Here is a 15,857-nt window from a genome sequence, read left to right as displayed (position 1 = left end):
TTTGATTTTTTTTAAAATATTGTCAATGTCAATTTGATGAGAAAGATTAATCGATGATTTTAAAATGAACACGTTAAAAATTAAACATGTTGAAAATATATTTTTGAATTTTAACTTTTTTAAAAAGACATTGAAAATCATGAAAATGAAGTCAAAAACATATATATTTTTTTTTATTTTGATTTTAAAACATATTTAAAATCATAAAATGGGCACACAAATAGTTGGAAACACATTTTTTGAACTTTTTGTTGTTTTCTGTTATTTTGGAAAAATTAAATTATGACACCCATTATAATTGTGGAATCACCATCATTGATAAGCTAGTCTATTATTTTCTTAAATCTAGATTTTACAAAATAAAGAATAAATGGATATGATTTAAAGCATATATATATATATATATATATATATATATATATAAAGAATAAAAAAAAATATTAATTACCTTATATTTTTGTCCCACATAACACAAATTATTATATTTGAGAAAAAAATAAATTCAAAATAAAGATAATACCTTGAAGAGTTGGAAAAATAATGATAATTTATGCATAGCTCACGTGACACGACTTTGATTAAATACCCTCTTACCTCTCCTTTCTACTTCTCTCAATCCCGTGCCATTATTCACCTCAAACACATATTTGGCATAGAGGTATATAATCTTCAACTAAAATAAGAAAAATAATGACTATATTTTATTTTGCCAGTGGACGTGGAAGCGCTAGAATCGCCAATCAATTGAATGCACGTCTTCTCAAGATTTCCTGGCAATAGCTCTAAACACGTACATGATTTGCAAGATTTACAGGCTGCAAAATCTGCAGCTTCTCTTCAGGGAAGCAAATATATATCCATAACATCGCACGAACATAATCAGAGACATTGTTAGGACAGAAACATAGGATAAACCAACTGCAGTTCTACTTTACTCCAACAATGGTCATAAGAAATTTAAGCTTGTCATTGACCTCCGCCAGATCGGAAGGATCCCTGAATGAGGCGGGTGGTTCCACTCCGGTGAAAACATACAGTGCCTTGAGCTCCTCAATACACGTTCCTCGCACAGAAGCTTTGTACCCCACTATTGTGCGTACTGCACTAATTTGTTTCCATATCTTGTCCTCACTGTACAACACCTGCAGTATTCAATGTGGATTTTATACAATTCAGTTGGACAAAATATCCATTGCTGGGAGTTTTATTTCTGAGATTTCACCAACTTTGATGTTAGGTGCTTGGTGAGTAGGAAAGCTGACCCTTTTTCAGAGCTCTATCATTTCTAACACTCAAAACCAGGACCAGAACATAGACATTGGTGAATATGATCATCAATTTAAACATTTATGCAAAGTGAGGTTTTAGAGGTAATCACCTAGCAAAATCTCAGTAGCCATCTCATACAAGATTTAACTTTGTATAGAGGATACTGTTCAAATTCTCAATCCTGCTTTAGCCAAAACGGGAAAACTCATGGCAGAATGCAATGCAATTTATGCAACAATACTTTCACTAAATTTTACACTGTCACAGAGACGGCACTTGGACTAAGCGAACTTTTAGAGGCTTCGAGCTCCAAAAGGATTATGCAACAAAAACCCAAATGGTTGCCTAATGAAGCTTGGGTTGAACTTCCATAAAACCTCATCAGAAAGAAAACTAAGAAAAAGGCCGACTTCTCACTGATATCAGATACCAATAAAAATAGTTTCCAGAGTTTTTTTTTTTTTTTTTGCTCTTTTGGTAAGAAATGAAGCTGAAGTCTAAGAACAGAAAACCTCAAACAGGGCAAGATAGCCCCAACAACATCTACAACATATGGAATCAGCATTAAGAGATAATTGATCACATAAACCAGAACATTTAGCACTAATAATTGCTCTCGCAAGAGTTGTTGAATCCATCTCTCAACTTGACTCTTCTAATCTATGTTATGAGGCCATCTATATAACATAAGATAATCTTCCCATAACTTTAATTGATGAATAAACCCTCCACAAAACCATGCAACCCAAAGTTGTCAATGCCTTTTAGGAGTATTTTCATCTAAACCAAGTCACTTCAGCATTCCACTCTGGAATTAATGTTGTAGTATGTAAAATATTTCTTTATATATCCATGACTCAGCTTGTAAATATAGTATTATTAAATTAATACATTTTTAGAAAATATATAACCAAATATATGGAATAGTGTAAAATAGTTGTCAAATTACTTCATAGATCCATGAAAAATACTATGGTTCTAATTCAGCTAAAACCTGATCTTGTCACTAGTGCCAAATCTATCTGTGAGGTAGCCAATGCAATTCCAGCTCAAAATTAAAGAAAGGCAGACATCACAGAACATGTAAATGCAATTCCACCTCATAATTACTTAAGTTTGCTTAATTCCAAAAGGGAAAGAAGATTACAGATATATTAGTCCTTTTATGTTAGTGGGGGAAACCTAGGCCTTTCCATTCAAAACTTGGTTTGGCATCCAGAGAAATAACAGATTAAAAAAGAAAGAAAGTAGAGAGAGCAGTAAAATAACTCGACAATAATGAACATTGCATCTTAATCAACCCTTCAAACAAATCTCATGCATAAAGGAGATTAACCAACAACACATTTTGGCATGCATGGGAGTCTCAAATTTGTTTTTGTTGTTTATGGCAATCCATAGCAAGTCATACCTTAACATTACCAGCAGCCAAATGGATGTCATTTTCAGAGGTAATTCCAGTACATTTGGAGTCATCCACCGTTCTTGGAAGAGTAACTTCATAAGCTTTGTAACTTGGTTGCTCACTCCCTGCAGATGAAACAATGGACTAAATTAAAGAACGCTACTTACAGATTAAATTTCTCACAGTGCAGCAACTATTACTACAGTATAAATTAATTTACCTTCAGGAATTCGGTAATCTGCGTAAGAACACTGAGGACCAACTGCTTGTTTATCATCAAACAAGTCCAAACCACTTTCATCGGCAATTTCTCTTGCATCCTCGTTTGGAGGAGTCACAACTAGTTCCTTCACTCTAATCAGTTGAAGGTTTTGTTCAACATAGGCAGCATCCCCTTGCGCTCCTCCCTTGGTACTGTCACCAAAATCCTTCTTCTCTAACAAGCCTCTGACATCTTGAATTGGTTGCTTCTCCATGAGGATATCGGATACCATCTCTATCACCCGTTCCTTGTCTTCGTCTTTATCATGATCCTTAGATAAATTTACAGCCAAACTCCTCGCTAATTCATACGGTGCTTTCTCTTTTTTTCGAAGATTACTGCCACTTCCCTCATCTCCCTCATTAATTACAATCATGACTTGGGACGCCCCAACTATTGCTTCCCTGCCTTGTTCTATGACTGGTTTTTCTTCCTCGGCTTGTTGGACTTTTGATGGAGGTTTATGATCTTGATCTTCAACATCTTCCTCATATCCATTTTCATCCACAAGAGTTGCGTTATTTTTATCATCCAATGGATGTTTCTCATCCTTCCAAAATCCTTGGGGCACTTCATAGTCGTTTTCTTTGTCAAAAATCAGCTCACCCCTGGCACTGTTCACTTCCACTGATAATTTTGGCTCTCCTTCCTTTCCCATATCAATAATATCTACTCCAAACTGATCAGCGCATGCGTCGTCTTCTCTATAATCATCGACAATGATATTTTTATTTGTTCCATAATATTCCAGGGAAAGGTGAGAAGATGCTGGAAGAAGTTTAGACATAAGCTGCTCGGTGAGAGCATAGCTTGCCAAGAAAAGCCCGTATGGGACAGAACAAGCAATGCCAATTGCTGAGACAACAACAAATGGAAGAAGAATCACAGGTGCTGAAGATATCACAAAACCTGTGACCAAAATCATCTTTCCCACCGACAATCCTTTGTTCAATATCCAGCTAACAATTCCACACCTATTATTTTCTTCTGATGGTTTCATCATCTCATCCCACTCCATCTCCGTGTCTGGTTCTTCCATTATACTACCGACGAATTAACAAGAGATGGCAATTGGACCAGCAATATATACGTAATTAATATAATCGGAACACTGATATTCTTTGATTGATGGATAAGCACTGACCTGCGGGTGTAGCCGTACGAGGAGGGGTTTGAGCGGCGAACAGACAGAAGCAAGTGCGATTGAGACTACTCTCGCATCGATATGGTTTTAAGAACTTCGTCAAAGGGATTCTCTACTTTTGCATGCAGGGGAGGTTTTGATTGACACGCGTTAGAGATTCAAATATACAGGTGTTAGATTCAAGCTCAGACCTGGCACCGTGCATGCTCATAATTCACATGTGGAACATAATATGATTTATAGGGTTAATTTCCGCATTTCAACGGGATTCTATCCTGACAGCTGACGACATTCCCACCGTCTGGATTTTTACTGTTGTAGTATTGATTTCAAATTCATATTCTGTATTTATCCCTGGGATAGTTGGATTTATAATATACACCGTTGTTTCACAATTTAGGTCACCCGTCCTGGAGGATGCTATTGTATTTTTTTTTTTAAATATTAAAATATTTTTTTTTATTTTTAATAATAACATATCTAAATAAATAAAAATATTAAAAAACATATTAATTGAATTTGTTTTTTTTAATCATTCCAATCTTATTTCCAAACTGACATCTAAATAAAACTCGAATTTAAAACTATAATTTTAAATTAATGCTTAGTTTGAAGCTTAAGAAACACAACTTTATAGATCTCATAGGAGATATCATGTATTAATGTGATATGAACTTCTTAATAAAATTAGAAATGATGAGTTACTCATACATAATAATCTTACTAAATATATGAAAATAATATCTAATGTTGATTTTATGAAATTGTTTTAAGGCTATAAAATTTGTAATAGATTCCAAGTACATCAAATAAGTAAGGTCTTGATTGATTCATCTGAAGGAATAAAACTTATTAAATGTAAGTTGATCTTTAAAATAATAATTAATAGAGGTGGTCATGTATAAAGGCACAAATCCAATATGGTTGCCAAATGTTATAGGAAAAGATATGGGGTTGAATTTGATGAAACTTTCTCGTCAGTAACTATGTTAAGTTCCATATAAATTTTGTTTTGTACCTGTATAACAATGATTATGAAATTTAGCAAATGAATGTCATAATTGCATTCCTAAATATAAATCTTCACAAAGATATATATATATATATATATATATATATATATATATATATATATGACATACTTGAAGGTTTTGAATCTAAAGAATTTGCTAATAAAATATGCAAGCTGTAATTAATGGCCTCAAGTAAGCTTCAAAGAGAAGAAATATTCATTTTAATAAGATAATTAAATATTTTAATTTCATCAAAAAATTAAATAAACCTTGTGTTTATAAAAAAGTATAGCTTGGGTAGAGTTGTTTTTTATATGTAGTTGACATATTAATAAGAAATGACATATCTTTACTCCAATCAATAAAGATATTTTTTCTAAGAATTTCTTCATAAAGGATGTCATAACCCAAAAAAATTATTTTCTTAAAAAATCCAAAAAAATATGTTCTTGATGTATTTGCGTCATTTTCAAAAATCAAATGAAAAAAAATAAAAAAAATGGACTGGAGATCAGTCTATATCCGGAGTTCTATAACTCTAGATTAAGCGAGATCAATTTTGTTTAAAAGATAACATTTATACCTATAACCTTTAGGAAAAAACCAATCTTAATTTTTATCATTTGGGTGCCCTAACCTTAACTGGAAGTTGGGTAACCGAACTATTTAGTCCCAATACATGAATTAGACAACCAATATCTCACTTTTCCTAACTATCATCTTGTTTTTACATCAATATCCTAAAGTTTATATATATCATCATCACTTATTCATGTTTCTACTACAGCTTATCCAAACTTTTCTAGAATCCATATTTGTCACAAGGTTTCTTTGTATAAATGGCTAGCCCCAACTTCTCATCCCCCCTCCCAATAATTTAGTTCTCATTTTTTTCATGAAGTCCTCCACTTAACACCAAAACATGTACGTCATGTCTACATAACTTATCAATCTTATCTTCCTTACTAATAATCTGGTCAAGAAGAATGAAATGAAAGAAATCGAGAAATTACATCAGAAAGTCGAATTTGGTTGTTGACCCCAGTCACCAGTTTTCAATTGATTCGTAGAGATGGAGCAAACCTGGCTAGAAGTCTCTTTCCAGCAATCTCTAAATATTCTCCTACTCTTGAAGCAGCTTTCATATATGTTAGAAAAGTGGTGGTCATGGGCTTGGCTCCTCTAGGTTGTGCTCCCCACTACTTGTGGCTACACAATAGTAGAAAGAAATAAAAATGATGAGAAAAACAATATTGTGATAGAAATCTTGGATCTAGCTCAGCAGGATAGGTTACTTAACCATAATGACAGATTGGAATAATATAACGAAGTATGACTTTGCTCTATGTAACAAGAAATTGAAGATTCCATATCATCCCTGGAATTCCTCAAAGAAAGCGTCATTCTTTCTAAATGGGAAAGTCTTCTTACGGTAATCAATGAGAGGATAATTTATTCACATGCCTAAGGAAAGACACTGAGGATTTTCTTCAATTTAAATCATAATTAACATGTTTTTCATGGTTAAACACAAATCAAGCCACCCACTTTTTATTTATTTCATTCTTGCTAACTTAATTTAACCAAAAGTTTCAGCAAGGTTAAATTTTCTCCTAACTCAATCAAAATTGATAAATTCCACGATGAAGTTAACCATCATTATGTCATATGACACATATTCAAAAATCAAAGCATGTTAACATATAGATCTCTTTAGATCAAAACAAAACAAAACTGACATGAAAATTGATAGTATATTATTCACTGGTAAATAACTTCTTGTCGAAGTCTCTTATTCCAATCTCCATCATTCTGAATGAAGAGCTCATTCATATGACTAGCATATTTCAAATTAAGCAGGATCCAACGATGGACGGAGGAAAAAACCATCGGCGACCGTAGCTAACATACAAACAGTATCCAAAAATATAAATAAAGCCTCAATATAATGACCAAATTAAAATCAAAATCATAGAGGCAAATATGACTAAAACTAGAAATCATAGGGGGTGACCATGACCAAACATCGAAACTATAAGGCTAAACATGACCAATAATTGTATGTATAGGGACAACGATCACCAAAGCAAAACCATAGGGATAAATGTGATAAGAAAAAATCCAAACCAAAAGGATGAACCATGTATATAACCCTTTGGTGAAATAATTTTTTATTTATAAACATTATTGATGATATTGAAGTATAACAACTCTTTAGACATTTCAAAGTTACCATTGACTATATGTTAATAATGTTATAATTCTATATTGACATCATTTCTTGAATTAAACAACTATATTGAATATGTTCATGTCTAAAACATTTTTTGGCTCAAAATCTAAAATGTTTATTCAAAGCTATAAAGTATTCTTGATAGTAAAGTTTTTAGAGGTTGTTTTTAATTAAAGATAAAAGTTCAACAAGATAGTCTAGGCTATTAAACAAGCATTATAGATTCATTGATGAAAAAGTTATTATAGGCTAGATTTAAGGTCAAGAAATCAAATTAGTTTCAATAATCCATAAAGTTTATCTACATGATTGATGAGCTCTTTATACCCGATACAAAAATATGATTTAATGCTTCACATAGTAGTCTTGATGGCATAACCATTGAAGGTTTTTTTCAAGGTCAAAACAATAGTTAAAGATCTTAGCCAAGAAGAGTTAAAGAGAATTATAACTTTGATAAGCCACAAGATTTAATTTAAACATCCAAATAAAGCTAGCAAATCCAAAATGTTGATTTAGAGATTAATAAAAAAGTATTGATGGTAGAGTTGTTAGAGACTATTTTTTAGGTCAAGAAAGATGGCTAGAAGCGGAGTGTGGTTGTAGTTGTGGTTGTTTTTTAAAGTGTTTTTCACTCAGAAATATATAAAAATAATAATTTTTTTATTTTTAAAAATTATTTTTGATATCAACAAATTAAAATGATCTAAAAATATCAAAAATATATTAATTTAAAGTAAATAATTTTTTTTTAAAAAATACTTTTAATATGCAAAAACAAACAAAATTGAATGGCTGAAGTTAAAGTGAAAAGGTAACTCAATTTTGGAATAAAGAAGGAAGACTTCCCTGCCAAGAAAAGTCTTCGTATCCTTCTTCTCGGTTTGGGAGACCAGTTCTTTTTCAACATGTGCTTTCAAGTCACTTTCTGTAACTAATCCAAACTTGAGTTGAAGTTTTTTTGTTGTGGTATAGGAAGAAGCTTCAATTGAAGGATTTGGGTTAGGGAAAAATAGTTTGCAAGTTTGGTGTGACTATTGTCTATTAAAGTACGGATTTTTATCCCTACTTGAAAAACGATGATGTATTTGAAGATTCAAGAACCTAGTTAGAAAATTTTGAATTTCTTGTTGGGGCCTAGGCCCTCGTTAGCCACCTCCTGCCTCTGTCCCTGAGTAATTGTTTTTTATAGCGGATTCAACAAGTAATAATTGATCTAGACGTCCAATTGAGATCTACAAGTCATTGTGTTCGTAATAATAACGTGTTTGTTCAGAAAGGTTTGAAAAGGAAGCTAAAGATGGGATCAAAGTCCTTCATCCTTGTTCAGTTCTTACCAGTCACTACTAATAAAAGCAAAGGAAAAGATGGGTTTTGTTGGGAGAGTTCAAACCTCCAAATAATTAAAAATCTTAGGAGTCCAAATTGAGGTGTTTAAAAGTATGAAGATTATCAAATGACACATATATGCTTTACTTTTAAAGAAATAAAATACCCTATTTTTCACTCTTTAAGGATGTTTTTGTGATTCAATAATTAATCTCATTTTTCTAACCCTATCATCCCCTTCCTTTCCCCATCTTTACGTGTTTTTAATAGCCCTACCCTTCTTCCATCCAAATACAATACAGCAAGAGACCGAATTAAAAGCATTCTACTTTATAAGATGGGCACCCTAAAGCATATAAAGATCCCATTCAGACTCTGTATTTCCATATACACGGGAGAAAGTCAAAGCCAAAAGGTAAGCGACCTAATAAATCCACATGCTTTAGGCAACCTACAAATGATTAGTTCAGGACTTCCCCAGATGCAACGGCCAACTCTCCAGCTTCATCGAGATGAACTTGAGGCTTCCAGCAAACCTGTGAAAGGAAGTAAATATAAATTAAGTGAAAAATTTGACACGATGCTGCTTCCAGAATCCTGACGGTATATGGGAAATAAATAAATGACCTTGGAATGTTAGAATGATGAGGTGCCCACTGAAGAGTATCCTGCAGCTCTCATCTCTTTAAAAGTTCCAGATAACCAGTCCAGGCCCTCATAAAGTCCATCTCCCCTGAGAGCGCAAGTCCCCTGTATGTGCCATTTTCTGTTCTTGAGTTCGAAAAGACCTAGTCCTTCGCATACTTCCATTGGGGTCATTGCTCCTTTCTGAACAGGAAAAATGGAGTCCAACATATCACTATAGATACAACCATTGAACAAGCATGCAATAAAAATCAAAATATATTCATTTCGATGCAATACTCTCATTGAATTCTTATGCATGCTTATGGCAAATCTATTAACAATGATACAACTAGCAAAGGACAACTAGAGTGAGGTATAAATATAGCAAAGGCTGTGGTGTCTTGGCCATCAACATGAAGCAACTAGCAAAGGACAAAAAATGGACCTCAACATATAGAAAGCATTTGCTCCTCTCAGCCTCCTCTAGTTTGTCCTCCTTATATTGGAGAGTTTTTGCCCTTCACTTCATCTGTTCGTGCATAAAATTGATTGATATTGTTTGCTCAAATTAATGAATGTTCTAATTCCAATTTTAAACTATTTAGCCATTGAGAAAATAGAATCATTATTATGCATTTGTTCATCAGATGTTCACTCTCTGGGATGTTGGGGGTATGAGTGGCATTGGCAAAACAAACATCACTGGAGCAGTGTTTGATCGGATCTCTACTCAATTAGATGATTCCTGCTTCCTTGCCAATGTTAGAGAACAATTGGGAAATTATGGAATACTTTATTTACTGAAATAACTTCTTCTAATGTATTGACCAACACCATCATGAGACTCAGAAAGAACTTGCAGAAAAGATGGAAACAGCAACCTGCTGTGCTTTCATTCAAATGTCCATGTGCTCTTAGCAAATCAAAACAGAAGGCCTTGGGGTGGGGGAAAGGGAAGGAGATTGAAAGACATGAAAACAGGCCCTGAAGTATCTAAATACTGTTTCAGACAGATGGATGCTTCCTTTCCATTAAAAGCATAGCAGATTTAATAAATCAGCCCTTTTATAGAAGCTTCATTTCACCTTGCAAATTTCTAAAGTCCAAAATCTAAGTGCCAAGAACTCTTCAGCAAGCACATGAGATGTAAGAGCCTTGATGCATGACATAAGAAGCAAGTCTGAGAAGGCATAATTACTACTCACATCTAGTGCAGTTGATAAACTTAGAAAGCAGTCAGGAAGTCAAGTATTTTAATCAAATCCCTACTAGACAAAGTTAATAGCTTGTTGTTATGAATTTTACTCAAAATTAGTGAGGCCTCACCAAGTGATTCTATTGTTTAAAAGAACAAGAGATTGATCCGAACAGAAGTTTTAAAACCTATATATTTCCAGAATAAGCAAAGTTTTTCAAATTTCTAGCTGCAGCTTGCCAAATATCTAAGTTCAGCATCAAGTTCAGATGCATCTTTTCTGACCAAAAGAGTCTTAATATTATCCTGATGTTTCAACACTGTTCTCAAGGTATCATATCTGGGTTTGATACCTTTTCTTTCTTTTCTCTTTTGTTTTTTTTTTTTTGTGATGTTGTTAAAATTAGAAGGAAAAAAAAAAGATTGCCTTATCTACCTTTCTAATACAGATATCATCCAGAAGAATTACGAGGAAATAAATACCATCTAAAAAATTTACCAAATGCAAATACTATTTTACAGCCAAAAAGAAAAGATTTATCATTATCACTGCAATGAATTCAAACAGTACAGAACAGTCCTTGTTCAAAACTCTCAGAAAGTTTATTATGCAGAAAAGACTATATTTCAGGTATCATACATCTTAGTTCATAATTCATCTTTCATTAGCCTCACATTTTTAGAAGCACGTAGCTCAAAGGATTGTCACCTTGAGAAATATACAGATGTCAGCACAAAAGTTAGAGATCCATTTATGCAGATATGCTGAAATTAGGGTTGTCACAAACCTCCTCCCTATTCCCCCATGTTGATGAGCTTATAATTGCATAGGGGTGCAGTAAGACAAACGTTATGGGATAGGATAATTTCCCTTTTCTCTGTATGACGTCATGATTCAGGTTCTTTTGGGTGAGTATTGTTAGCTGATTCTGCTTTTTTGCTTTTATATTTTAGAGGATGTCTTGTTATCTAACATGATTTTGTAATTCTTTTTGTCTGTTAATATAACTTCCTTTAATCTTAAAAATATTCAGGTGGTAGCTCTTTTTTTTTTATTTGAGTAATGAGAAAACAAAAGTATGTGAATTTGCCTAGATTATAGTTTATCCAATTAATTACTGATGTGGGTAATGAACAAATCTGGAAACAGAACGAGGCTTTTTTATATGAAACCAAATAACTGATAACCTGCCCTCCAAATAAAATAAGGAAATTAACAATTCATATACAAGTTCATCAAGCAAGAAACCAAACATGAATACCAAATTGCATTGCATGGTTTCAGTCAATGCAAATATAGAGAATCGCAGGATAAATGATTAGCACAACAGGCTCCAGAAGTCAGTCACAGCAAAGGGGCAGCTTAGATATGAATGGACATGGTGATTAATCATTGTAGCAGGTAAAATGAGTGCGTGCGTCTGTGTGCATTTAGTCTTTTGAATTATGATTATAAACTTGTACTGGGATTCTATATCCTCTCTGCTCTACTCTAAATCAGAAAGACAAGATCTTCTCTGTGATGTTGTTCTACTTTGCAAGATTGGGAGGGTCAGATAGTTTGTATCTGTGCAGGACATTGACTTGGATATTTCAATTCGTATGCAGCTCATCAGAATCACTTAAGGAGTACTCGTTTAATGAGTTTTATATGTGTGGGAAAGCACATCAGAAACCATTAATAGAACTTACCATGTCCTGTTTGTTGGCAAACACCAAGATGATACTGTTGAGCATAAACGGATCTTTGACGATGGTCTGAAAGAAAAGGTGGTGGTCAACTTAGAACTCTTTCTAACATTAGCATGGTAAAACCTGCATACCTTTCTGAATACACAACCTGAAATTCTGCCTTAGCTCTTCCAATTCTCTCCCGGTCCAACGAATCAACAACATATATCTGCATAGAGAAATATGCTTACTACTGAAAACAAGGTACAAGCAGTTGTACTATTACAAGACCCTTCAGCTTCAAGACAAAGCATATGTGGATCAATGCAAAGCGAAAATCGAGATTTAGAAAGAAACAATGGATTGCAAGAAGCATAACCGGGCAAAATAAGACACGCGGACAATAGCCATTACCAGTCCATCGGTGTTATTGAAGTAATGCCTCCATAGCGGCCTTAGTTTCTCTTGTCCACCAACATCCCAAACGGTGAACACCACATTCTTATACTGAACTTTCTCCACGTTGAACCCTGTGGGAGAAAGGAGGGATAAGCATACCTATATAATACTTAAGCGCTACTCCTCCGATCAATGGAAGCATACCTATAATATAAGGATAGATGTTGCAAGGAAAAAATACCAACCAATAGTAGGGACAGTGGATAGCACTTCTCCAATGTGCAACTTGTAAAGTATGGTAGTTTTACCGGCTGCATCGAGTCCGAGCATGACAACCTAAGTCAGCTCCAAACAATTTTGGATTGCCGAGTTTCAAGAACACAGTCAAAATCTCTTGAATTTCACTTCTCATGCGAAATTAATTTGAGTAAAATAAAAGGATATGCCTGAGAAGAGTACCCGCATCTCGGTATTGCCGAAAAAGGTGTCGAAGAGCTTGCGAAAGGCTTGACCCATCCCCTCTCTATGATGATTGATCTTCCCAGGTTTTCCTCAATTCTATCACTTACTGTTTACTATTTCTTGTCTGATCTAAATCTAACAGCGTTCTGTTTCTCTCTTCTTGTTTATACTCTTCTTTCTCTCCAAACAGAGAGAATAATGACACGACACAGATGATCGCACGGCATGACCTCTGCTTTTCTTCTCTTTTCTTTCCGTCCATATGGAATTTTATATATTCATTTTCTTCTCTCTTTTGTCTTTTTAGGCTAAATTTCGTCACTGTCAATTTCCACTTTATTTCTTCGCTACCCTTGTATTTTCCAACTTGATTTTTGTATTTGCTCTTAACATTTCTTTTGTACAAGGTGAGAAATCTATTTATTTGCACCTTTATCTTAAAAAAAAAAAAAAAAAAAAAAAACACAGAGAGAAAGACACAAAATTCAAAGTTTTCCCTTCTTGAAAAATCTAAAGGTTAGGGATAAGTTATTACAAGAGTGGTTATTTCAAGAATAACTCATAATTTATACAGCTTATTAGCTCTTCTATTTTATTGCAGTGATGTGTATTAGAATTTCAATTATATTGCAATATTCATTACTTTAATTATTAAATATTCTTGTTTTGCATAAAATTTAATCGATGATTAATAATTTAAATATTAATCTTTTTTATTGATGTTTGATCTCAACTATCTTCATAAATTTACAAACTAAATAATTAATATTTTTTTTAACTGGTCAGATCCTAAGTTTACTCTTTATAAATCACCAGTTCGAATCTAAAAAATATTAGGGCTATTGGAGGCTTACATGGTCGTTAACTTCAAGGCTTGTGGGATTAGTCGAGGTACGCGCAAACTGATCCGAACATCCATATTAATAAAATAAATAACTAACTACTATTCTTAATTAAATTATAAGTGGTTGCTTATTTTAGATGTAAAAAATACCCTCCATAATCCTTCTTTAAATTGATCAACAAATCAACCATTAATGATGTGGTGAATTGAGCATTGTTACATTAAAATATTGACCATGCTTTACTTACTAACATGTTATCAAACTAAAAAACTTCAAGATGAGATGTTGTTTGGCTTAGATGGACGTTTAGGATTGTAAGAATTGTTACATTAAGTTTTTATCTTATAATTAATCAATTGACATCTACATCTTCATCTTCTTATCCAAAAATCTCCAATTTATTTTTGCAAAAAAAAGTGATTTTCAGAAAACATAAGTTTACTTTTTCAATAGAAATAACATTTTCTAATGCTTCTCAACCAAAATAATCTCTAATTACTTGTTGTAAAAAATGAATTGATTATATCCTTAAAGTAAATTGAGAAGTCATAAGAAGTGCCTTAGAAAAGATGAATAAGGAACGTCCTAAGCTTTACAAAGAAGCAATTATCCCAAAAAGAGATAGCCTCTTCCTTTTTTATATCGACAAAGAAAAGCTTCAACTTTAGGATGACCACATCAACTTAAATATCTAAAAGAAGTTGATTCCAATATGGCCTTATGTTGCCATAACTGACTACACCAACTAGCTAAAAAGAGTTCAATATCATTTTAGTAAGGAATGGAAACTCTCCCTTTTTATGGTCAATCAAGCAACGTCTTTATCTTTAAGTATGGAAGTATGGCATGTACATCATTACTTTGTATAATTTGTCCATGATACAAGGTCTGTATCTAGGGGTGGATAAATATCACTCTTTTAAAAAGAGAGAAAAAAGAAGAAAATTTTCCAACCCAATGTGAACATGTAGCCTTCCTCCTATATTGGTTTTATAGGAACTTGATGTATTCTAGTCTAAAAAAACTAAATAATTCCTATTTGAAGATAATTATGGCCTTAGCTAAGGGTAGAACTATAACTTGTTGGATTTCTCAAAACACAAACACAATAAATACTGTAAATTTTAAAAAAAAATTAGGAGTTTCAAGGATCTCGTTAGATAAATCTAAAATTGCTTAGGGTTTATACGAGAATTACCCGAAGATTAGTTATTCTTTTTGGTTTTGAATATTTACTTCAAATCTAGGTTGTCGCAGACCACAAATCATCCAAACATATGGTCTCTAAAAAATAATCCACACAAACCATTAGTAAGAAATCTTATAAACCGTTTTAGAAGAGAGAAATTGTTATACCTTTGAATGCTAGTTCTTTTCTTTTGTGTTTTCCAGGTATTTATATATTGTACTCTACTTTCAGAAAATAAAAGGCATAACTTTTTATTTATAGGAAAAACTAAAAACCTATAAATAGAAAAATATCAATTTGCCCCTTGAATAATATCGCATATATTATTTCGGCAAAATTTTATAAATTTATTCAATCAAGTTTCTACCTGATTTTTCTAGGTCTAGAATTGTAATTCTCTATATAAATTACATTCTACTCAATTTCTATAATATATTTACAATTAAGTTATATTTGATTAATCATTTCATTTTAATTTATGATCAATGGTTCTTGTGTGTATGACCAATTAGGTTCCCTAATAAGTTGGTCCAAGTATTTCATGGCAGTGATGTGTGTTAGAATTTCAATTATACTGCAATATTCATTACTCTATATGTTAAATATTGTTGTTTCAATATCCATTACTATAATTGTTAAATACTCTTGTTTTGCATAGAACTTGATCGATGATTAATAATGTAAGCATTAATCTCTTTGGTTGATGTTTGATCTCAACTATCTTCACTAATTTACAAACTAAATAACTACTTTTTTTTTTAACTGGTCAAACCCTAAGCTTGCTCTTTAAAGGTTACCAGTTTGAGTCCCACAA

General features: G+C 32.9%; 2 protein-coding genes across 2 annotated transcripts; both read right to left on the bottom strand.

Annotated features, from left to right (window-relative positions):
- Positions 1-798: 798 nt before the first annotated feature.
- Positions 799-4,372, bottom strand: LOC118038726 (uncharacterized). Its single transcript, XM_035045143.2, has 3 exons — positions 2,895-4,372; positions 2,681-2,799; positions 799-1,142 (listed from the first exon to the last, which is right to left on the bottom strand). Exons 1-3 carry the CDS (start codon positions 3,973-3,975, stop codon positions 927-929), a joined length of 1,416 nt encoding a protein of 471 aa, XP_034901034.1. The 5' UTR covers positions 3,976-4,372; the 3' UTR covers positions 799-926.
- Positions 4,373-8,966: 4,594 nt separating this feature from the next.
- LOC118038725 (uncharacterized) lies at positions 8,967-13,352 on the bottom strand. Its single transcript, XM_035045142.2, has 7 exons — positions 13,007-13,352; positions 12,793-12,883; positions 12,563-12,678; positions 12,318-12,377; positions 12,170-12,235; positions 9,283-9,483; positions 8,967-9,191 (listed from the first exon to the last, which is right to left on the bottom strand). The coding sequence occupies exons 1-6, from the start codon at positions 13,061-13,063 to the stop codon at positions 9,292-9,294; spliced, it is 582 nt and encodes a 193-aa protein (XP_034901033.1). The 5' UTR covers positions 13,064-13,352; the 3' UTR covers positions 8,967-9,191; positions 9,283-9,291.
- Between the last annotated feature and the right edge of the window lie 2,505 nt (positions 13,353-15,857).

This window comes from Populus alba, chromosome 19 (genome assembly GCF_005239225.2).
Source record: "Populus alba chromosome 19, ASM523922v2, whole genome shotgun sequence".
Taxonomy (NCBI): Eukaryota; Viridiplantae; Streptophyta; class Magnoliopsida; order Malpighiales; family Salicaceae; genus Populus; species Populus alba.
Note: the sequence above shows the minus strand (reverse complement) of the source record. Positions and strands in the feature narration are given on the sequence as shown.